General features: G+C 40.7%; 1 protein-coding gene across 1 annotated transcript; it reads left to right on the top strand.

Moving 5' to 3' along the window:
• Positions 1 to 380: 380 nt before the first annotated feature.
• Positions 381 to 11,630, top strand: LOC311289276 (tripartite motif-containing protein 16-like). The gene is made up of 6 exons (XM_084407116.1): positions 381 to 1,022; positions 6,761 to 6,856; positions 6,944 to 7,177; positions 7,857 to 8,016; positions 8,168 to 8,215; positions 10,441 to 11,630. Exons 1-6 carry the CDS (start codon positions 450 to 452, stop codon positions 11,031 to 11,033), a joined length of 1,704 nt encoding a protein of 567 aa, XP_084263242.1. The 5' UTR covers positions 381 to 449; the 3' UTR covers positions 11,034 to 11,630.
• Positions 11,631 to 24,393: the final 12,763 nt, after the last annotated feature.

A 24,393-nucleotide genomic window follows, 5' to 3' on the forward strand; every position in this document is an offset into this window, starting at 1 on the left:
GTCAGGCTGGGTTGAGTAGGAGTGAGTAAAACGTGATGTTTCTGAGAGTGGTTTAAAAAGTGTTTTCTTTCTGTGTGGAAGGAATTTTTTTCAGCCATGCGCTAATATATATATATATATATATATACATACATACATACATACATACATACATACATGTTTTTTTCCCTCACTTTGTTAATATTTATTGCACACTTTTGGGACTACTGTATCAGAAAGACTGTCAATAAAAAACATTGCACTGAAGTGCTATTGTGACTAAGCCATCATTTTCTTGTACAGGACCGATATTACCATCATGCCTCGTCACACTGCTTTACAGGCACATCTGTTTTGCACACGGCACTCAAACACAGAAGCAGGAAACAAGAAACAGTTTCAGTTCAGGGAAAGAGAAACTTAACTGTAGTTGAGCTGTTGTGTGTTTGTATCTGTATTTATGCAGTAAAATGGCAGAAGCGAGGTTTTCTCAGGATGAGTTCCTGTGTTCAGTGTGTCTGGATCTCCTGAAGGATCCAGTGGCCATTCCCTGTGGACACAGTTACTGTAAGATCTGTATTACAGGCTGCTGGGATCAGGAGGATCAGATGAGAGTCTACAGCTGTCCTCAGTGCAGACAGACCTTCAGAAGAAGACCTGCTTTAGCTAAAAACACCATTCTGGCTGAAGTGGTGGACAAACTGAAGAAGACTAAACTTCCTGCTGACTGTTATGCTGGAGCTGGAGATGTGCAGTGTGACGTCTGTAATGGAAGAAAACGCAAAGCCGTCAAGTCCTGTCTGGGGTGTCTGAACTCTTACTGTCTGAATCACCTTGAACAACATGAGAGTTTGTTTAAAAGAAAGAGACACAATCTGACTGATGCCACTGGACGACTGCAGGAGATGATCTGCCAGAAACACGACAAGATCCTCGAGGTTTTCTGCCGCACTGATCAGAAGTGTATATGCCTGTTATGTATGATGGATGAACATAAAAACCACGAAACTGTATCAGCTGCAGCTCAGAGGACAGAGAAACAGGTATGAACTTAAAGAGGTCCCATTATGCTTATTTACAGGTTCATAATGTTGTTTGCGGGGTCTACTAGAATACATTTACAGCATTTAATGTTTGTTTTCACCCTCTGTTTGAACACTGTTTTAGATTCTTTAAAACCTGCCTTCTGAAAATCGCTGTCTGTCTGATTGGTCAGCTGGTCCAGTCTGTTGTGATTGGTCTACTGCTTAACGTTTGTGTCTGAAATGTAACGTACCTTAAAATAAAGAAAACATCAATGGCGATGCGGAGGTGGAGGACTCAGTAGCGTTTTCTGGCACGAGCAAACCTGGCAATCTCCCGGGGCGGCATTTTTTGGGGGGTGGCACCTCCGGCACGAGCAGTAAAAAAAAAAAAAAAAAATTCTGCGCCACAAAGCAGTTTTCTATTATCTATCATTTCACTGTGTGGGGAATTGGCAAATTTGCTTGCTGAGAAGATGCTGTGCACAGAAGCTGTTTGAGAAGGGGAAAGGGGAGAGGAGCGCGGGGCGGATGACAGTTCCCTTTTAAACCAGTAGTTCAGTAGTAAAAAAAAAATATATATATATTTTCATCGTTTACTCATGTTATTCAAAACGCTCTCGGTTACTAACGTAACCTCGGTTCTCTCTAGATGAGGGAACGAGTGTTGCGTAAGCTATCTTACGCTACGGGAAAATCCCTTTTCTCGAGAATACTGCAGCCAAAAAGTTATCCTTAATTTTTGCATTCATTTAAAAACGCATTGCTGCACAAGCAGACCTAGGTTCGATGGCTCGCGCGCCTATTGGTTGCTCTGCTGCAACCTATCAAGGGACTGCTCTATGAGGGCGCGGGCGCCCGTGCATGTCACGTCCTGCCAGAATGGGCGTGGCTATGCCTATATAAGCTGAGACAGATAGGTTGTTCTTTGGTTTTTCATCAATGAAGCGAAACCAGAACGTAGCACAAGCACGGCAGGGTTACACAACACTTGTTCCCTCATCTAGAGAGAACCGAGGTTACGTTAGTAACCGAGAGCGTTCTCTTACGAGAGTACTCTCGTGTTGCGTAAGTTAGCTTACGCTACGGGAACCCAATGTAAAACGCTGTGCGTGCTTAGTAATGTCCACACATACATTCCCAAGGGCAAGTGCCCGGGGTACACATAATAGTGGGTAAAATCCAGGCCAACGGGACGTGGGCCTGAGAATATAATATAACCATCCCTGAATAAGGAATGGGTGCTTAGCACAGTATAACAGTCAGGATCGACATCAGTCAGCCTGAACTGCATAGAAGAATGGTTTAATAACTCTTTTCTTCTTCTTTTTTTTTTTTTTTTTTTTCAGTCAGTGGGACATCTGAGCCAGAAAGACAGATGTGAGTGTAGGATTACAGTCAGGAGGGACCTCAGTCAGCCTGATCTGTTGGTCTTAGACCCGTGCTGGCAGCACGCTTATAATATACAGTCTGCGCAGCGCTGAGTCGGGCGGAGCAGTGGATATTACACTTAGACTGACAACAGCTAAGCCTGCAAGGCAGGAACTTCCAGGTTATAAAACCTTATAAATGTAGACGGAGAGGCCCAGCCTGCCGCCATACAAATGTCCTGGAGTGAAACTCCACTGGACCATGCCCATGAAAAGGCCATGCCTCTTGTCAAGTCAAGTCAAGTCAACTTTATTTATATATATATTCACAATACAGATTGTATCAAAGCAGCTTCACAGTATTAAATAAAATAGTACATCAGTTTGTTTCTAGTGTAAAACGTCCACGTTTGGTAATGCTGATCAATAGTATTGTTGATTGATTAATTAAATTAAGTATCCCCAACTCTTGTGGAATGATGCCCAGGGGACAGCAAAGGCCCTTAGACTTATAAGCCAGAGCGATAGCGTCAACTATCCACCTGGAGAGGCTCTGTTTCGACGTGGCTAGCCCTTTAGTGCGGCCACCAAAAGAAACAAAGAGCTGCTCTGACTGCCTGAAAGCAGCAGACCGTTCAACATATATTCTCAGCACCCTGACCGGGCAGAGGAGGTTCACATCGTCCTCACTATCAGATCTTGGGAGGGCTGACAGTGAAATGACTTGTGCTCTGAACAGAGTGGAAAGCACTTTGGGGACATAGCCGTGTCTCGGTTTGAGAATGACTTTAGAGTCGTTAGGCCCAAACTCGATGCACGTAGCACTCACAGAGAGCGCATGCAGGTCACCCACTCGCTTGACTGAGGCGAGAGCCATGAGGAAATCGGTCTTAAATGAAAGATACTGCAAATCCACGGACTGTAGTGGTTCGAAGGGGCCGCCCTTCATAGCGTCCAGGACCGTGGAGAGGTCCCAGACCGGAACCAGAGGGGGCCGGGGAGGATTTAATCTCCTAGCTCCTCTCAGGAATCGAATGATGAGATCGTTCCTTCCCAGTGGCTGGCCACGCCAGTGTTTCCCACACATAGACTAATTCATGGCGGTGCGCCACAGAATCAACACCGGCCGCCACATATTGCGTTTCGTTCTAAAAAAATTTTTTTATGCTATTTAAAACACGCAGCATATTCGTTCAGCTGCATTTTCTTTCCCTGCTCTGCCTCCGTCTCTCTGTCACTCACGCGTCTCTCTCACAAACGAATTTTTGTCTCGCCAACGCCTTATTTGATCGGTGAGTGAAGATGATTACTGCGCTTGCGGTAGGGGCGCATTTTACTGAAAGAACGAGTAGAGAGAGAGAGAGAGAGAGAGAGAGAGGGGGAGGGGGGCCCGGTCGCACGTGCGCGTCTTCAAACTGCCTTGCTCTCTCGCTCCCTCGCGCATATTAATCAAAATCACGATGGTAAAAGATCGGAAGACCGAAGTTTCACATGGAACATTCGGATATTGTTTTCCTGAATTACCGCTGGGTGTGAATTGTGCAAAAATAAATAAATAAATAAAAACTTTTTTACGTTGCTTTATCTTCTCTGAAAAGCGTCCCGCCCATTCAGCTGACATAAAAATACTTTCAATAAACAAAACAAAACCTATCCAATGATGAAACGTTTTCTGTGTTGACAAATCTTGTGCGATGTCCAGTATGACTGCCGGGATAATCACACAACGCGTACAAGTCCGCTAATGACACGTCCGATTCGCGAACTAATGACTCCTTTGAACCGATTCCATTTAATGAATGGTTAAAACAACTGATCTGTCCAACACTGAATCGGTGTAAAACAAATCGGTAAAACTTTACAATAAGGTTCCATTTATTAAACTCTAGTGTAGGATTGAGTGCAAAGCAAATACAAATGAATCTTCCAGGTGATTTGTTCAAACATAATTCCACACAGAACTCAACATGCCAGACCCCAAATCACCAATCCAGAGTCATAAAATCAGGCTCCAGCCAGCCAGTCTCCGCTAACCAACAAAACCCCCAGCTAAGAACTTTATGGCCATGCAAGCTTCAAAGAGAACTAAAGGAAGAACGTGTCAATGTTAGATTGTTTCCAAAGACTGATTGGTTCAGAGATGGCAAAAGCTCGGCGCTCGATCAAGATAACAGCAGGGAAGCTGCTGGACTCCACACAGACACAAAACAGACCCCAGTCTCCTTAAGAACCTCTGAATGACCCAGAGTTTTGAAATCACTTCAAACCACAGAGAACTGAGATTTTACCTAACAATACATAGAATCATCCCAGAACAATTCTCGATGGACTTATAATCAAACATCATGCAACTACATAATTCTATATTGTGTTTGCCATTTATGTGTGTGTCTAATATGCTTAGATCCCATATATAAGTCATGATTTGTTATAACTATTAGATGTTTGAATGAAAGTGTGTCGTGTTTCCTGTCAGTACGATCGTATGTTCTTAATTCAAAAGATGGCTTGATTGAAATCTGTGTAAAATGTTTTGTATTCTTATAATAGTAATAATGTCTAAACTGTGGCCTCTATTCTCTCTGCTAGTAAGGAGATCCCAGATAAGCAATGATTTATGGTAAGAAGTGAAGAGTACGCCGCCTCCTAAATAAAGCCAGTGTCTAATTGGTCAAATCTCTTCCGGAGGTGGGACAAACTTTTGAGTTTAAAATCTTAAGACCCGAGAACAAAGCTCTCTCGTGTGCTCTCTCTCTCAAGAAAAAGTAACCATGTAGACGCGTGGAGACAAGGAACCCAAATCAAGATCAGAAGAACGGGTTCAACAGCTTCATTCAAGCCATCTAACTACATCTCATCTCAGTTCTCTTTCTTTTCTAAGTTTTCCTTTCTTTTCCGTTGTGAGTCTCGGTTCTAAGTTAAGTTTTGCGGCAAAGTTTCGGTCCCGATTCGATGGCAAAACCAGCTTCAGACAAAGACTTTCATCCATGGAACTTGCATGGTTTGTTTGGCTGGAGTGCAGATTGTGGCCTGCCAGCCCTGGGCCGGAGAGGACACGCAGAGCAACCAGGAGAAGGGAGGAAGTTGGAAGAGTTGATGGTTGGATTTGCGATGAACTACTTCAGCAATGAATGAAGAAATTGTGCCAAACTCCTAATGTTGTCCTTGATTCTTTTGTGGTTGAGAGGGTCCTCTCTCTCCTGAATGAGCACATGGCTGGTTGTGGGTCAAGGCCTGCTGCCCTGGGGCATGGTGAGGCCATGCAGGACAGCTTCGCGAACGTACCGAGAAGGCCAAGACAGGGAAGGGCTTGTGTAGCGGCAATTTAAAGCCTGAGAAAGGTCCCACCTCTCAGGGTTGGCTCGACCAATAAGAAAGGTGTAATATCCAAGTGGGAAATTCTTCTGTTGGGAGGATTTATGACTCAGTCTCAAGTGTGGTTAGAACATAGGCCTTGCCGTTTGTGTCCATTTATACTCAGATAGATATAACAAACACACACTGCATTATATGATAAGGAGATGTACACTAAAGTGTGAGTCATTAAATGAGGAGTAATTAGATAGGAGACACGATATATAAGAGATAGTAGTTCTCTTATAAAGCATGCATAAAATAAATATAAATGCAAGAGACAGTATACAAGACATACAATTATCAGACACAATGTTCATTTATAGATCAGTTTGTCTACAACTGAATGCAGGAAAGTCTGTTTTAAGGGCTGTAGGTCTTTCCTATGGCCTCAGTCTTGACCACATTTTTAACAGCAATAAAACCATCTTATCTGATGGTCGCCCTGGTGACTGAGACCTTTTCTGCTCTCTTGCCTTTTTTGGTGGGATATTTCATTCCTAAGACTGGGCTTTAAAGCTTATTTGTTAAATGGAACAAATAGGTATTTGTCTGATTGTCTTAGTCGTTACATCTGGGTGAACTGTCGTATTAAAACTAGGCACTGATGAAGTAATGCTGGCACTTATGATTGAAGCTATAATAACTTTATAATAACCTTAGGGGGGCAGTCGGGGACTAATGTTTAGAGAGTCAGACGATAACTTGAAGTTTGGGGGTTTGATTCCAGTACCGGCAGGAAATGACTGAGGCCCCAATCGCTACCACAGAGAATGGCTGGCCACTGCTACTGTGTTCACTACTCGCTGCTCCTAATGTGTATGCACTAACTTGGATGGGTTAAATGCAGAGGACAAATTCAAAGTATGGGTTACCAAACTTAGCCTTCACATGTCACTTCACTTTTTTCCACTTTTTTCACTTACCATGTAAGATCTTTAACCCCTCAGTCTTACCACTTCACCGATATTGGATTCATATCTGTTTACCTGATGATTAATGTGATGTTTCTCCTGTCATTGGTTTGTCCTTTAGCACCAGCTGAAGGAGACGCAAAGGTTGTTCCAGCAGAGGATCCAGCAGAGAGAGAAAGATCTTCAGCAGCTAAGAAAGGCTGTCGCGTCTCATAAGGTGAGTCTGGAGAAGAAGAGAAGTTTGAGAAGTCTCAGTCAGGACTCAATGAAGCTCACTGTGTGATTGTGATGTGTGTCCTAACAGCGCTCTGCACAGACAGCAGTGAAGGACAGTGAGAAGATCTTTACTGAGCTCATCCGCTCCATTGAGAGAAGCCGCTCTGAGGCAACACAGCGGATCAGAGATCAGGAAAAGACTGCAGTGAGTCGAGCTGAAGGACGACTGGAGCGACTGGAGCAGGAGATCAATGATCTGAGGAGGAGAGACGCTGAGCTGGAGCAGCTTTCACACACACAGGATCACATCCATTTCCTGCAGGTAACAGAGATCTAGAAGAACAGGATCATAGTGGACTTGAGCAAGAGACTCATAGAGAAACATTTCATGACAGCAGAATGAGCCGTTGACTGAAGTGTTGATCTGTGTGTTTGGTTATTATATCATCATCAGTCAGACTCAATCTCAATCTCTTAGGAAACAACAATGTGAAATACATGAACTTGATGGTGCCAGCTTCACCCAGCTAGATTTCCCATCATCTCTTTACTTTCTTTTGACATTTTTTTACTTATACTACATATTGTGGGTAATGTTTACCAAAATCAGATAATCCTTTATAATAATTTTCATAAATATCTGCTGGTAACAGATCAATGAATTTGGCAGTGAATTCCTCAAACAGGAAGTTGATGCTGTGAAAGTGCTATTTGAACTGCTTTTCCTAATCAAATCTACTCAACTCTGCCATGTGACTCCATTGCTGGACTTGATCTGTTACATTTATGTTATTGCCAGTTGTTTGATCATCCAAGAGTTTTAGCTCTTAGCTTAACTTAGCTCTAACATGATATAATGAATATGAGAAGAATGAAGCTGATGCTGTGAAAGAGCTGGTTTGAGAGTTACTAAATATCAACAAGAGCCGCACAAATCTGACAGTAGTGCAGGTTATTGATGAAGTGTGGAGGTGATGAGCTCTGATTTCTGTTTTCTGTAGAGTTTCCAGTCTCTCAAAGCTCCTCCTCAATCTGCAGACGTCAATGACAATCCCTTCAGTTCTCTCTCCTCTTTTGATGGCGTGAGAGAATCTGTCCGTCAGCTGAAAAACAAACTGGAGGATTTCTGCAAAGAGGAGCTGAAGAAGATCTCTGACAGAGGTAAAGTCCTGGAGATTCTGCTCTCAGAAATAATCCTCCATCATCTCATATCATGTAGAAGATCATATTAGAAATGTCTTAAGGAATGGATGCAGGGATAATTTTCTCTTGACATGGTAATCACACTCTTCATGTCTGTTGATTTCCACAGTCACTTTCACCAACATTGTTCCCAGGACCAGGAACGACTTCCTACAATGTAAGTCACTAAGAAAACAAGCAGAAAATCTCACTGAGTGTGTTCATGTTCTTCCTGTAGAAGGCTAAAGAAAACATGACAGAAGAGATTTAGAGTTGATCATGTATTTTTGCATTTCTCAACGGAGAACATCGGGGGGAGCAATGTTTTCAAAAGGGGGTGTTCTAACAACAACAAAAAATGGTCTGCAACATTCTAACAACATGAATATTCCAAATGCATTAGTCAGTAGCGCAATAGAATATAGCACGTTCAGTGTAGACAGAATCACTGATTGTAATGGGTTCTGTGTGCTTTTACTGTCTGTGATTTGGCATCCAGTGTAGACAGTGTGCAACCTGCCAGTTTACACCAATGTGGCCAGAAAAGATCATTTCCATAACAAAGACTGTTTACTGTTTCTTTAAGCTTTTTGTAGCGCAGCTGACAAACTTCCAGTGAAAACAACTTCTGCGTTTAGCATTGAGACACAATTTAACACTTCACTATGTTTTTTTCTTGTTCTTGTTCTCCGTTGGAAAGTATGAATGTGAATGCTTCTTGCTTGCTGATTGGCTGCAGTTTGTGATAATCTATGTAATTAAAGTTCCCTTTCGTAGTCACTACGAGTTACGTGGTAACCTCTCGACCAGGCGGTTGCCAAAGGGTACACTGGGGTTCCCCAGGTGGAGCGTTCTGTCGCGATACAACTGTGTTTGCAGAGCGCTTCCTCCCGTGGTGACCCAAAGCACTCCTCCAAAGCCTGTAGGTTTTCGTCTACTCTGGTGGTGAAATCCTTTAGAGCCTTGGAGCAGGCAGCCGCCTCCTTGCATGCCATGGCCACTCTGCAGGTCTACCAGGCCCAGATGCTCAGGGACATGCACGAGGGGAGGACTGACCCAGGGCTCTTTGATGAGCTCGCTCACCGGGCGACGAAAGTGGCCGCACACTCCCTGGGTCAGGTGATGTCCACTAACGTGGTCCAGGAGAGACACCTGTGGCTCAACCTGGCTGATATGAGGGATGCAGAGCGGGATGCCCCTATCCCAGGCTGGCCTCTTCGGCGGTGCGGTCGAGGACTTTGCCCAACAGTTCTCGACCGCCCAGAAGCAGACTGAGGCAATAAAACATATTCTGACCTGACGGCCCGCTGTTGCCTCCACCCTGCCGTCAGTACAGAGTCCTCAGCCTGCTCGCCGCCGAGCCCTCCCGTGGCTCCCGCACGGCCCCAACAGCAGCCTTCATCCAGGCCGCGTCGTGGATAAAGCCGCAGGAAGGCGCCGCAGCCCCGCGCCCCGCTAAATGCCAGGCTAAGCGGTGCTTCTGAGACGGGCTGCCCAGAGATGGCACTCAGTTCTTTCCAGGAGGTGGTAGCAGGGCCACTCCTTCCCCCGGTGGAGGTTCGGGGAGAATCTTTTGTTCTCCACTCCCTTGCCCACGGGCGGGCAGCACCCTAATGTGGTTAAAGAAAGAATTGACACACAATCTCTGAGCCCCCAGAGGTCCCGGATGACAGTGTGCGCCGCTCACAAGCCTCGCCACACTCATCCCCCTCTGTCACCAGACCCCTGCCAAAGCACGCCACCGTGGAACGCTGGTCCTTCTCTGGCCTCCTCTGGCAGGACGCGGCTAATGACCGCCATCTTGGTTCGGTGTCAAAAAAACATCTTCCATTGTCCAAGACCATTGCTTCATGTTCCATGAAGATATTTTGTAATTTTCCTACCGTAAAAATATAAAAAAATATATTTATGTGAGTGGATGCAGCAAAATGGGATCCATTAATGGACTTTATAGGCAATTTTCTCAATGTTGAGATTTTTTTGCACCCTCAGATTGCAGATTTTCAAATAGTTGTATCTCCGCCAAAATATTGTCCTAGCCTAACAAACCATACATTAATGGAAAGCTTATTTATTCAGCAATTTCAAATAATTTACCCTTGTGACTGGTTTTGTGGTCCAGGGTCACATATAGTCAAAACTCCACTCCAAAATGTTTCTTTTTCGAAGTGTACTGTATCTATATCTAACACACAGTATACAATATCTAACACACAGTGTACAAGGACTCTAATAACGGTGATAATCATAAAACAGAGCAACAAGCAGCAGCAATCGAGCAAACAGCAGAGTGAGCAAAAAGCTGGCGACACAGAGGAGATGCAGGTGCTTAAACAGGGGGATGTGAACATGATGTGAACCGGATTCATAATTCCTGATTCTGATGTGTTTTCTCTCCATCAGATTCCCATCAGTTCACTCTGGATCCGAACACAGTGAATAAACACCTCCGTCTGTCTGAGGAGAACAGAGTGATTACTAACACTGGCACAGCCCAGCCGTATCCTGATCATCCAGACAGATTTGATGTGCCTCAGGTGTTGTGTAGAGAGAGTGTGTGTGGACGCTGTTACTGGGAGATTGAGTGGAGTGGGAGATGTGTGTGCATATCAGTGTCATATAAGAGCATCAGCAGAAAGGGACGGAGTAATGAGTGTCGGTTTGGATATAATGATCAGTCCTGGAGTTTGTTATGCTCTTCCTCCGGTTACTCATTCAAACACAATAAGATAAAGACTAAACTCCCTGGAAAGCCCATCAGCTGTGGAACAGGAGTGTGTGTGTATCACAGTATGACAGAAGTGTGTGTGGATCACAGGAGAATAGGAGTGTATGTGGATCACAGTGCAGGAACTCTGTCCTTCTACAGCGTCTCTGACACAATGAGCCTCATACACACAGTCCAGACCACATTCACTCAACCACTCTATCCTGGGTTTACTGTTTATCCTGGATTGTTATCTCTTTATAATACACCATCAGTGAAACTCTGTTGATGAATCAGAACAGACTGTAGAGAGATTCTACCCATAATGCTTTGAGCTGCATGATAAATCAGTAACAGTGAGATGTTATAGAGTCTCTTACTCTCTCTTCATTACATTAATAACACAGCTGAACTTCTGTCAGTGAAATAACATGTAAGAATAAATGTGTGTAATGAATACTCAGACCGTAAGATCAGTATGTGTTTGAGTCATGATGAGTGACAGTGTGTATCTGTGTGTACGTTTCAACTGAAATTATCACACACAGGATTCATTAAAAATGTATTATTCAATAAAAAAAAAAATTGCCATGTAAAATTGCTAAATGTCAGGTTACACATTTAAAACATATGGACCGAAAATCATATGTTCATACTGTAAACCCTTTAACAGTAAATGTAGCGGCCCTTCAGCTTCGTAGAAAAGAGGCAGAGAGTTATTGACGGGTGCCTTCGATTTATTTTGTTAAGATGCAATAAACTTCATTGCTGAAGTGTTCATTGTCTCGTTTCTTTGTTGCAAACGTTCTCCATGCATCACAACACTGTGTTTACACATTGACTTCATAGCACCATAACAATCGCATCACAGCGCGGTGGCACCGTAAAACTACAAAGAAAACAAAGGAACAATACATAAATATCAAAGCAAAATAAACTCAAACAACATACACAAAATAAACCGTGTTCAAAGAAATCAACAAATGGTACCAAAGAAATACAGGGAAAACAAACTAAACATACCTCGCTCTGCTTGCCAAAGGGATACTAAAGCTTAAAGCTTAAACCATTTTCTCAAGCTGGTTAGCTCAAGAACAACATGACAATACTCTTACTCTGTTTCCTTTCCCTTATATGCAATAAATGTATTCCGCCATCTAGTGGTGACGCAAAGCAAAACAAATTAAAGGGGAAGGCCATTACAGTAAAAGTATAAGCACAATTATTCTAATCTAATCCGGGGTCCGTTCTTCGTACGTCGCTAACTCACTTAGCTGGATTTGATTGTTGACGATTTGGCTTGATCTTGGATTGTTTGGTTCTTCAACGCTCATCCTGGACTTGCTGTCATAGCAACATGTGCGCAAAATTAAAACCTGCTCGGGAGCAGGCTTATTTCATGTTAACAGGATTAGATCCCGGCTTCATAAACGGAGCTGATACGGGAAGTCCAGCGCAGCGCGATAGTGCACTTTCTTTCTGAGATATATATTTTTTTCTCGTGATTCGTGAGATTGTCGTTTTTTGTCGCTTTTATGTTTAAAAAACAGTTTTAGGTTTTTTTTTTTGTGGCATTTCCAAGCCACTTAAGACCCAATGTTGTAGGCTAAAGCAGTTTTTTTTTTTTTTTTTGGTGTAGCAACAATGACATACAGACATCTGCGTTTCAAATTAAGTGAATCATGATGGTGTCGAACACATCTTCTTTGTCCTTAGGAAGACAGCTCTGGTTAATTATTCCCTACGGGGGTATTTCACCAGCGCCCGTGTGACTGGTATCCCCCCAGTTCAGCGTGAACTCCCCGTGACTTTATAGACTCGTGACATTCCAACGCACACACACAAACACACTCTGGACTTTGAAGCAGACATTTTCCACACATGTGATCCAATAGCAATGTTTTTGATATGTATTTTTATGTGTGTATAATTGGCCAGATTATGTCTGAGGTACCTATGCAACGTTATTATGATAATCAAAATCACTATGCTAGTGATTATGAGGAAATTATGTACCCTGTATTTCTTTCATGCAAAAACGTCATTCGAGGTGTCAATGTAATGGGAAAAACATGTCGGAGTCGAATCTTGACTGCAAAGTACAATAATATGCATTTATTCCAGGAAATACCATATTTCTAAATATGAATGCTATTTTCGATCTCTCACATGACAGTCAAAGTAGGCGTTTCTTCACGAACAAAGAAACTTTCTTCCCGCCTCAGATCAGAAGATCTGATTTGCTGTTGTCCCAAAAAGAGGGCGTAAACAGATGTCTTTTAAAAAGAAGAGACATCTTCTTCTCGCTCTCTCTCTCTCTCAACACTCTCTCTCTCAACACTCCCAACTCTTGCTCTCTCGCTCTGACCTTCCTCTCCTCCACGCGCAGCGCTTCTCCTCCCAACGGAACCAGCGGGACAGGCCTTGGTCTCTCCCTCTCTCTCTGGGACGCATGCCCCGCGTCATGTAGAAGCTGCCGTTCTTTTGCAACTAAGTTCCTCCTAGCCTTTCCCCTCCACAAGGGAAATGATCTGAACTTTCTCGGTAACGTTAAATTCAAGTGAGCCTTTACTTCGTCTTGTGAAACGACACTGGAAGACGAAGCTAGACGCAAACCAGCCGGACACGCGCACATGCGCGCCCCCCCTTGTCAGCACCACACTGAAAGAGCACAGAATCTTGCAAGTATCTCTCTCTAAAAAGCTGATTTCAGGTGTCTAGCTCTTAGGTCTGTGAATTTAAGTTACCCTCTATCTCTTCTCTTTCTTTCTTTCTTTCTTTCTTTCTTTCTTTCTTTCATGTCATTCATTCCGATCACGTCATGTTCCTGTTTGTTTAAATGTTTGTTTGTTTTTATTGTTTGCATTTTTACGTACGTTTATATTTGTAGCTCATATAATCTCTAGTTTTACTTTTATTAAAATCCATTTATACTTTTAACTGTCTTTGTGTTTGAAAACCCACCTTATAAAGTCAATGAAATCAAAGATCTAAGCTACAAGCTCGATATTATAGACTACCTTGAGTAGTTTTTAATTCATAAACTCAGAAAGTTTGATGTTCGTGGCCAGAAGATAAAACTTTCTTAGAGTTTTGTAAACAGGGATACTCCTTCTTAACTGTGATAGTCTTACATTTACGAGACCAGTTACAGAACGAGGTATTTCCGAAAATTGCTAAAGTAATGTATATGCGATTTATGAATTATGACCATGAGTTATGATTAGTAATATTTCCCAAATTCCGTATATTCTTGAGCTAATTCGCATTGACCCAGAGTCATTTACGTTACATAGGCTATCATAATTTATGAAGATCATACAATCATGACCATGCCGATAACAGATATGTCACTCAGGCTTCACTAACGTGATTGGTACCATACGCTGATTTCACGCAGCCGCCATTTTGAAATCGAAAGTGAGGCTCCGGTGGGAAAAACCCCGGAAGTAAAGATAAACAACAATGCCTTTGGACTACCAACCTGAAGCTGCTGCCGCGATTTACTCTTTTGGATGTTAATATCCAATATAGGATATGTATATAGTTCATTCCTGCTTCTTTTTTTACCTTCTGAATTATATAAAAAAAAAAAAAATTATTTATAAATGAATTTCACTGTATATAGTCTAAAGTATGAAAGAAATGTATGTACAGTTTTAGAATTGACACACCATCATTAAACACAACAATACGCCATCGCATTCATGACTCTCCTATGATTAAAGGCGACACTTCCGGTTTTCTTCCCACCGGAGCCTCGCTTTCGATTTCAAAATAACGGCTGCGTGAAATCAGCGTATAGACTATAGGCTATAGACTGCCATCAAGGCCTCAATGAAGGGGATTATGTGAACAGAAAGGGGGTTCACAATGTAAATGTGCAGCCCAGTTACTGTTGTGATTCTTAATATTCCAGATTAATAATATTATATCAATTAAAAAAAAGGCAGTGACTAAAATCTTCCATATCACAAATGTGAAAGCAAAATGGCCAGGATCTGTGCATGACTTAAGAATTTTCAGAGATTCACATTTATGCACATTATTTGAAAGTGGTAAGAAAAGTTCCACAATTAAATATCAAGCTCACTGTATTACATACACTTATGCTGATCCTAACAGAACTGCATTTTTTCATAGGTGATTATGACATGTTCCTGCAGACAGGTGTTTTATGACCCCATTCCTTGACCCAAACCAGTTACAATGCAGCTCTAGCCAGGACAAGGGCACACAATGAAATTAACTTTGGCTAACTAAAGGGAAGATTTCAGTGTCTGAAAAGTCTGAGGGTTGCACACCTGACAGGGCCTGTGACATTGTTGCATGTGCCATATTACACAACATTGCCAAAAAAAAAAAAAAAACACTTTTCATTAAATGTTTAATAAAAGACAAATATGCTTAGTTCCTTGAGTTTTATTTCAATTGTTCTTTGTAAAGAAAAGCCAGTGGTCAAGTGCCTGCAACAAGAGATATTAGACACATGCCTCATGCAACAAATAAAAAGGAGACGTTGGCTATACACTGCCCACCTGTAGGCCTATGTCTCCTCTGTCTGTGCAGACTCTTCTGTAGGCCTTTCTGTAGATGTGGAATCCTGCAACTTATATTGCAGCCATAAAGCATTAGGGGTGGGAATCTCTAGGCACCTCACGATTCAATTCGATTATGATTCAGAGGGTAACGATTATCGATTATTAACGATTTGTTTTTGTTTTTTTTACTACTTGGTACTTTTAAATCAAAGTATTTATGATGACCCATAACAAACTTACTTCCAATACTTCCTATATTAATTTTATTAATAAAACAAATGGAAGTGATTTGGCAAGTCAACTGTAAGGTTACATTTGCCAGCATATGTCCCAACATTGCAAAGAACCAACAGGAAAATAAATGTGTGCCTGTGTACTAGCAGCGTACTTGTAGTAAATGAATACTAACTTCAGCATATTCTGAATCTCTAGCATTTAATAATAGACTTCTAACCAACATCCTCTTGTTATTTCCAATGAGCAATATAATCCTTCAGACAAAAAACATTTTGCTGTAGCAAATTCACAAGTTTTCGTTCAAAAATATAGAATTATGTACCAGCAGCTCTCATATAATGCTTGTGGACTTATGCATATTCTGAATAATAAGTAACATACAAAGCCGCTCTTATACACAACTAAATAATAAAGAGTTATGACTTGAAATGTTTGCTGTATACCACAATCAAAAACAGCAATACAAAAAAAGTGAATGAACATCTGCAGTGATCAGTAAAAATGTAACTTTTTGTGACTGGCATTGCACATATTGCAGGGCAGTATAACGTACATATAACGTTAACAGATCGGTTTACAGCATATTGATGTGAAAACTAAACACAGAAAGCAGCTCTCATAAAAAAAAAAAAAAAAAAAAAAAAAGGTCACAATGAAATTGCCAATTTTCCATACGTTAGCTTTTAACGAAGAGGGTGCCGTTTGAATTTGGCGCACAGCCATCATGCGTCTGTTATGTGCGCGTCTCTGTTGTGCACGCCACAGACTGTCCGCGCACTGCACCTCCGCTTTAGAGTTCCGCCTTTTGCGTTCGGTCAATATTATGTTATTAGAAGAAAAAAAATTTTTTTTTTTTAGGAAATCGATTTTTTGACATTTGTGAATCGATTCAGAATCGTCCACGTCCGCATCGCGATGCATCTAAGAATCGATTTTCCCCCCCACCCCTATAAAGCATACAAGTATAGATTAAGTAAAGTTATTTATGCACTTGCAGGCTAGTTCCTCCATATGACAGTTATCTGTGAGGGTTTATTCACTGTCCAGTGCAATGGAAACAAATGGACATTACAAAGTCTTATGGTGTGTTCACACCAAACGCGAATAGAGCGTCAAATTCGCGTCTATCGCGTCTAGTTATACGCTTGACCACTTTGTGTCCATTCGCGCGTCCGCGTCTCTCGCGAATAAAAACATCCCGCGAAAAGGAGTGTCATCATCATCATCTTCAACAACAACAACAACACAGTTTCTTTCTGCCATATGTTTCCGTCATGTCTGAAATAAAAGATATTGCTGCTCTGTACTTGTTGTGGAAGTCCCAAATACGAAGGAAAGCAAAACGCCGACGTGTCTGGGTTCACAGCACCATCCAGAGGCGCACTCAACTCGGTGAATTTCACCGTCTTCTCCAGGAACTGCGCCTGGATGGTCAGGGTATATTCTGGCAAACCGTTTGCCAATCACGTCTAGCAATCGGCAAAGCAAAATGTGGTACACCCCGTTTACCGACACGCGATGAATAACTCGCAAAGCACAATGTTTTTTGCTGTTTCCCTAGCACGGTATCATATGGCGCTTTTCCACTGCATGGTACGGTACGGTTCGGCTCGGTACGGTTCGACTCGGCGCGGAACGGTTCGGCTCGCTTCGCTTTTCCACTGCGTGGTACGACTCGACTCGGTACGGCACGGTTCGCTTTAGCTCGGTTGCTTTTCCATTGCAGTTAGTAGGGGAGAGTGGGGTAAGATGAGCCAGTTTTTACTTATGTGGATCTCCAGGCAAGGGAAATTGAGACAGAAGTACAATGAAGACATCCACTGTTAATTTGGGATGTTGCCTATAAACTGAAAATTTAAGAATGCACCTATGACAAAGAGCCTTGAAAATATGACCTCAGAAAAAAAAGTGTTCATGTGACTCAACTTACCCCAGGCTAGGGGTAAGTTGATCCCAGTCAGTGGGTAAATTGAGCCATCTGGGGGTAAATTGACCATCCTATTTTTCACGTTTTTATGCAAGCATAATAAAAAAATAAAAACTTGCCTCTTTAAAAATAATAATTTAATAATACACTTACCTTTCCAAACAATGTTAATTAAAAAAACAACACACAAAACAAACAAATTTAATTTAAATTTTCCCTTTAATCTTTTATTTGTTTGTATTGGTGAACAATAGTTTTAAACATTCATGTTAAGTGAAGGACTGCCAGCATACCTTTCAGGAGCAAGAAATATGGTTATATGATGTATTTCTTATGCTGGTAATCAAGTAATGTCCAATCACACACACACACATATAAACGTGTTTGGCAGAAAGAACGTCCCTCCAGTGTGTTGAATTTTAATTTCCAATTGTATTAAACAGTTTCACATTTTTGAACTTGTGAGACAAAAAGAACAGTTTGTGAGAACCGCTTGTGAGACGAAAAGAACAGTTAGCGAGAACTGCTTGTGAAACGAAAAGAACTTCCAGACCTCATTACAATTAAAATGACTATTGGACATTCCATCCATCAAGGTTGCAGGGAAATATAAGTTGTTGCTCTCTCCTTGCAGTTCCTCCAACCTTTTGAGGTTTAGGAAGCTTCTTCAGCACATCATTCAGTGGGACAGATCCTACATCATTTTCTTTGAATGCAAAAGTAGCTTTGTCTTTGCCAGTGCTCCCTCTGATTCTTCTGAGGAATCTTGCATTGACTTCATTGCCCTCAAGGCTCTCAACCAAGCCAATATAATGGTAGATGTTGCATTTGGTCGCAAAATTCACAATTATAAAGTCACCAACTGACAGATCTGAGATGTCTGGTTCACTACTCTCATCCTGGGAGCTCTCACATTCAGAAGTGTCATCAAGTGGGATGGGAACATCACTCTCCTCAGAGCTACTGTACACTGGGGTTTTCTTCTTGGTTTGTTTCTTCTTGGACTTTCCTTGTTCTTTGATGTTGGTTACTTGTCTCCCCTTCAGTTTGTTTTTTCTCTTTTCATGTTCCATTTCTATTGCCTGCTTTTCAGGTGTATCAGTCAGGATCCTTGTCTTCACCCGCTTTCTCTTTGTCTGTGCCCTAGGCTGCTGACTTTTGGGAAAGGGTAGAATTTCACTGGGAGACACATATCCAGGTGAGGTGAGGAGTGAATCTGTCCCACACATTGAAGAACATACATGTGAAGGCAACTCAGCAGAGGTGGAGGTTGAAGCCATGGGTGGATCTTCTTCAGAAGTAGACAGCACATCAGGGTTTGGCCTGTCTGACACCATGGATGGTTCAAACTCTGCATCAGAGAAAATATCTCTGTTGTAAGGAAAAATCCCTGTGGACCTGAATCCAGAAGAGATATTCCGTGGTGTCATTGCCGACATGAAAGCCTCGTTCACACATACAGGGATGTGGTATATGCTGGCTGTTTTGCCTGGGTTAGATCTCATCCAACCATCAAGAGCTCTGTTGTAATAGGTTTTGAATGGACCATAGACACTCTTGTCCAGAGGCTGCAGGCGATGAGATGTGTGGGGCGGAATTGTGAGCATAACAATCCCCTTACTCTTTGCTAAATCCAGTGCCCTCAGTGAAATATGGGCCTCATGGTTATCAAGGAGTAGCAGCATGGGATGGTCAGAGGAGCACTTGGTATGCTGAACCAGATGTTCAAGGAACTCAGCAAAGGTGTCTTCATTGATCCAGCCAGATCTGGTGGAGGAACCAATTGATCCTGGAGGTGCTCCTGTAATGAAATGGTCTTTGTATCTAACCCTTGGGAAGATGAACATGGGGGGCACTGCATTCCCAATAGCATTGACTGCACAAACCACAGTCACAAGCTCTCCTCTTTCGGCAGATGTGATGGCCCCCACTTGTTTCTTTCCCTTTTCTGCCACAACTTGCCTTGGTGTCTGCACTGTTGTGACACCCGTTTCATCAACATTATAAATCATGTCTGGAGGGAATTCAAACCTTTAAAAAAATATAAGGGCCATGATGAAAACAACCAGAATCGTTAAACAAGCAATGCTAAAATCATACTAAACAGCCCTGAATACATATCCTAGTAACTGTGGCTGATAAGTAAACACATGCCAATTTCTTGTACAGTAAATGTACTTTACTCTTGTATCTGGCTATAGTTGCCATTAAATTGTATTAATATTATGGAATATATCAATTCTGTCACCTGTCCATCACTTTGGTCAGATTGTCAAAGAACTCCCCAACTGTAGATTTGTTGAAGGCTGTAGCTCTTCCCAAAGATGTTGCTTCAGGCATACGACAGGAGAGATGGTTGCGTACCATAAAGTTCTTGAACCAATCTCGACCTAACAAAATAGAATTAATTCTATTTAGATAATGTAGCATGAAACCACAGACCTTTCCTGTCTTAATTAATAGCCTAATGTAATTTCCTGCACACCCTACCCGCTAGACCAGGGGTGGGCAAACTACGGCCCGCGGGCCACATACGGCCCGTTAGGCTGTTTAATCCGGCCCGTCGAGTATTTAAAAAATTGTCTAAAGATCGCATTCATTTTGCCTCTTTCTTGCAATACTTTGCGTTTTATATATATATATATATATATATATATATATATATATATAGCGTTGCAAATATTTGACAATCGGAATATCAGATATTACATGCCATAGCTAACAAATGTAAAAAAGGAAAAATGACATAAAAGCAGATCATCATTCATTCAGCGCTGTTGTGGCTGCGGTGTGTCACCTAACAAGCTAGACGCGTCACCATGGAAACCAAACAGACCGCGACTTAAGCGCATAGACTAGTAGTCCAGGCGTTTTAAGCCAAAATGGGGGTCAACCGTGAACAAATTGCAACAGAATCAAACTCAACTGATTTTATATCCTCAATATGTCCTGAGTAAGGAAAAAAAAAGCCCCGAAGAATCCCATTAGGGGAAAGTTCCGAAAAAGACCCATATTTAGCCTATTCATACGCCTATTCATTATTTTTCTCACATGAATAGGGTAAAAAATTTTACCTTTAGATATCACCATGAAAATTACTGAGTTGATTACTTATATCAAGACAGACAAAAAATGTATTACAAGTTTTTTTAAATTGTTTGTTAACATGGACAAACGGTGCATAATCTAATTACAGATGTGCTAATTTGCATAAATACCACAACAGGTCTAAACATTGGGTATAACCCAGGTGAAAATGTCTTGTTGAATCTTGTTGACAAATAACAGTAAAATACTTAATATTAAGGTCTGAATGGAACCCATTTAGGCTACCCATGAGCAATGAGCATTAATACATAGAGGCAGGAAGAAGTACTTTAAACCAGCCTTTATTAATTATTCTTGCAGAGATGGGGTTTGGGGCTGTGGGTCCGTGGGACTGTTTCTGGGGATTTACTTTTTATTTTACTTACCTTTTTTCTTCTGCATTCTCCTTACCATTGTCTCCTTTTTCTTACTCAGGACATATTGAGGATACAAAATCAGTTGAGTTTGATTCTGTTGCAATTTGTTCACCCTTTTCTCCTAAAACGCCTGGACTATAGGGCTGCGTCCGAAATCGCGTACTTTGTGAGTAGGTACTACATTTAAATTAGAACGTACTTCGCGACCGTTAAAAAAGTACGTTCTATATAGTATGAATACGGGTAGTATGAATGGAGTCCGGACGTACTACATGCGCCATGTTGGTATTGTCACGTAACATGCGCGGTCACATCAGCGCGAAAATTTAAAGAGCCCATTCCACTGACTGCAATGTTTTTAGTTCTTCTCTCCGCTTTCGTCTGCGTTTTTACGTCGTTCGTGCTCACAATTCAGAGTCGTCGGTCAGTTGCTCGCACACACACACACCTGTGAACAATGACAGAGGTTGATTTTTGGTAAGGAAAAAGTAATTTATTTGCTTGTGATATTACCATCAATGAATAAACGAATGAATCAATAGTATGCGTGTGTTTATCTCTGTCGATTCATTCATGGATGGCAATATCACAGTGTGTGTGTATCTGTATATATATATATATTTATATATATATATATATATATACACACACACACACACACACAGTGAACTGTATGGTAACACACTGAGGTCAGATACAATACACACACACACACACACACACACACACATTCATTCATACGTGTATATATGAAGACTTAAGACGTAAAAGAAAAAAATTCTTCTAAAATGAGCATTTTTATCAAGCTTGTATTATTTAGGTTCAGTAATTTCACTTTAATGACAATTAATAGGTCCTTTTCATTGCCATTAAAGTGAAATAACTGAACATAAACATACAAGCTTGATAAAAATAATCAAACTAGAAGAAAATTCCAGATGGCACTTAGAGGCTTTTACATCTTAAGTATTCATATATATATATATATATGTGTGTAATGTGTGTGTATATATATACACACACACACATACATAAGAAATGGATCATATACATATAATACATACATATTATATTTATAAATAATCCAACACCGAAAACAAGTGTCTTGTCGATTCAAATTGTATTCTAAAATAAACTATGAACACGTTTACAGATTGTGAGCCCTACAACCTACTGCGCCAATTCTTCATATATATTTTAAAGATGGAGCTGACCTCCACCCCGACCTCCGACTTTTACGGTAGTCCATCCAGTCACTGATTGCGACCATGGGTGGAAAAAAAGGCCATTGAGGTGCTGGTGTTCTAGCTATATCACATATTTGAGCTTAATTTTTTACAAATTATTTACTTTAAATTTGGGTAGGAAAAATACAAGTGGAAATCCAAAAATTACCCAAGGTGTAAAGTTCTCATCTTGTACACATGCTTTTAAAGAAACAGATTTTGAATTATTTTAAAGTGATGCCCTACAAATGAGATTGTTAATAAGAAAGTCCCTTTAGATATTTTAGAAACCTGTGAAGGTTACCTTACTGAAGCTGCTGACGTTCATTTTCTTCCATCAAGATGACACTTTAATAAAAAAAGTTTTAAAACTTTTGCTTTTGGTGGTGCTTTAAGCTCTATTATACTACTTTGTGCCAAAGTTTTGTGATTTTGTTTTAAACTTTTGTATTCTGTATCCATTTAAAAGTTAAATAATATACAAAAATAAAGCAAATACATTTTAAAGGTGTCTGGGGTGTGTGGGTATTTCTCTTCAGTGTGGCACTCATATTTTTCAGATATACCTGCAATTTGCTTTTCAAAAAAAAAAAAAACATCTGGAATCTGCCACAAAATAAGTGCACACACAACACCCTTTAAAAATATTAATTACTCCATGCCACATATTAAACACTTTACAACTGACAATCTAACTACTGTAAATCCCTGGGAATTAAGTGTTTTGTAATAAAACTTGCTAAAACAGCATTACAAAATGAACTTACTAACAAATAAATGGAAAGAGAGTGTGTCACATTTGTTTTCTTTATTATATATATTTTTTTAGCAATTATTTCTAAAAGCTGAAGGAATCTTTCCTCTCTCTCGTCGCTCTTTCTTTTCTTTCCTCCCTTTCATTAGCCACTCTCCAGGTGTAGTCATCAGCCCCCTGCAAAATCAACACAGAATTTAACATTAGTGATGAACCATGGTCAATCTATATTATTAAATTAATATGAATGTTACATGGACAAGTTGAGGTACACTTGATAACAGTAGCTTGCTACGTAGCCAACACATACTACATCAACACTGGTAAAGGAGAAATAAAATCGTTGTAAAATAAAAAGATAAAAGTTTTGTAACCCTCTCATTTAACTGAGAAACAACGTCGTTGTTTAAATAAAACAGTGTTAACTAACGTTAACTTAGCTGACAGGCATTAGCTCGTTCTGTTCGGTAATAATAATAATGATTTTAATTCAGCCAATTCACAAACTTGTACCCTCGATTTACATTATTTAAACTTTTAACAAGTCAATCGTTTACTTATATGATGTTAAACGAATACAATTTAACCACAAATAAACAAAAAGTGTGTTGTAAAGTACTTACACTTGAAAACAGCCGCGTCTCCGTTTTCCGCCATTTTCAAATATAACGACGACAACTCCTCTCCCGTGGCATCATGGGATAGTAAAGTGTCCATCGTATGCGCACTTCAGAATCTCGCCGGATGTAGTAGGTCATCCGGGTACTTCTCGCCTACTGTTTTTCGAATTCTATGATTTCGGACATACTACTCTGCTCGCGTACTGTTTTTCGCATACTATATAGTAGGGAAGTATTCGATTTCGGACGCAGCCTTGGTGCACGTTAATGTTTTTTTCCTTTTTTTGAAAACTCACAGAGAAAAAAATGTTTGGTAACCGCTTGCACACATGTTTAGTTTTTCCTTTGATTTGTCTGCTATTTATTTTTGCTACTCTGGATTTGTGGATGTAAGTTATCCTCCTTTATCGCCCGGCTTTCGACTAACGTCTGCCATGTACAGAACCCGGTTTTGGTCATTAAATGTTCTGATCTGCCTTTGCTTTTTATGTTTTATTTTATTATACTTAAAATAAATTTGTATAATCGTTTATTTCGTTTTTTTTTCCACAAATGTATGTCTTTTGGAAGTGCAAATTGATTGCCATATGCAGTTTTAATAAAGTTGAATTAACGTAACCTTCTGTCATTTTTACTCTTCTAAGTGTACACTTAGGTGTTTTGTTTCTAATTTACGGTTAGGCCCATTAAATAATAATAAGGATAAACAATATTTAAAAAGTATAGGCTATAATTATCAATCATCTGACTAATTAAAAATTAACCTCAAAACATAACATGCTAAATGGGGGATATCTAGCATAAAAAAATGTATTGTCAGAATGTCGTCTCTCAGTTGTTGAATTTCGCGCAGACGTTGCCACAAAGTAAATGTGTTTGC

Source organism: Rutilus rutilus (genome assembly GCF_951802725.1).
Source record: "Rutilus rutilus genome assembly, chromosome: 4".
In the NCBI taxonomy this organism is placed as follows: domain Eukaryota; kingdom Metazoa; phylum Chordata; class Actinopteri; order Cypriniformes; family Leuciscidae; genus Rutilus; species Rutilus rutilus.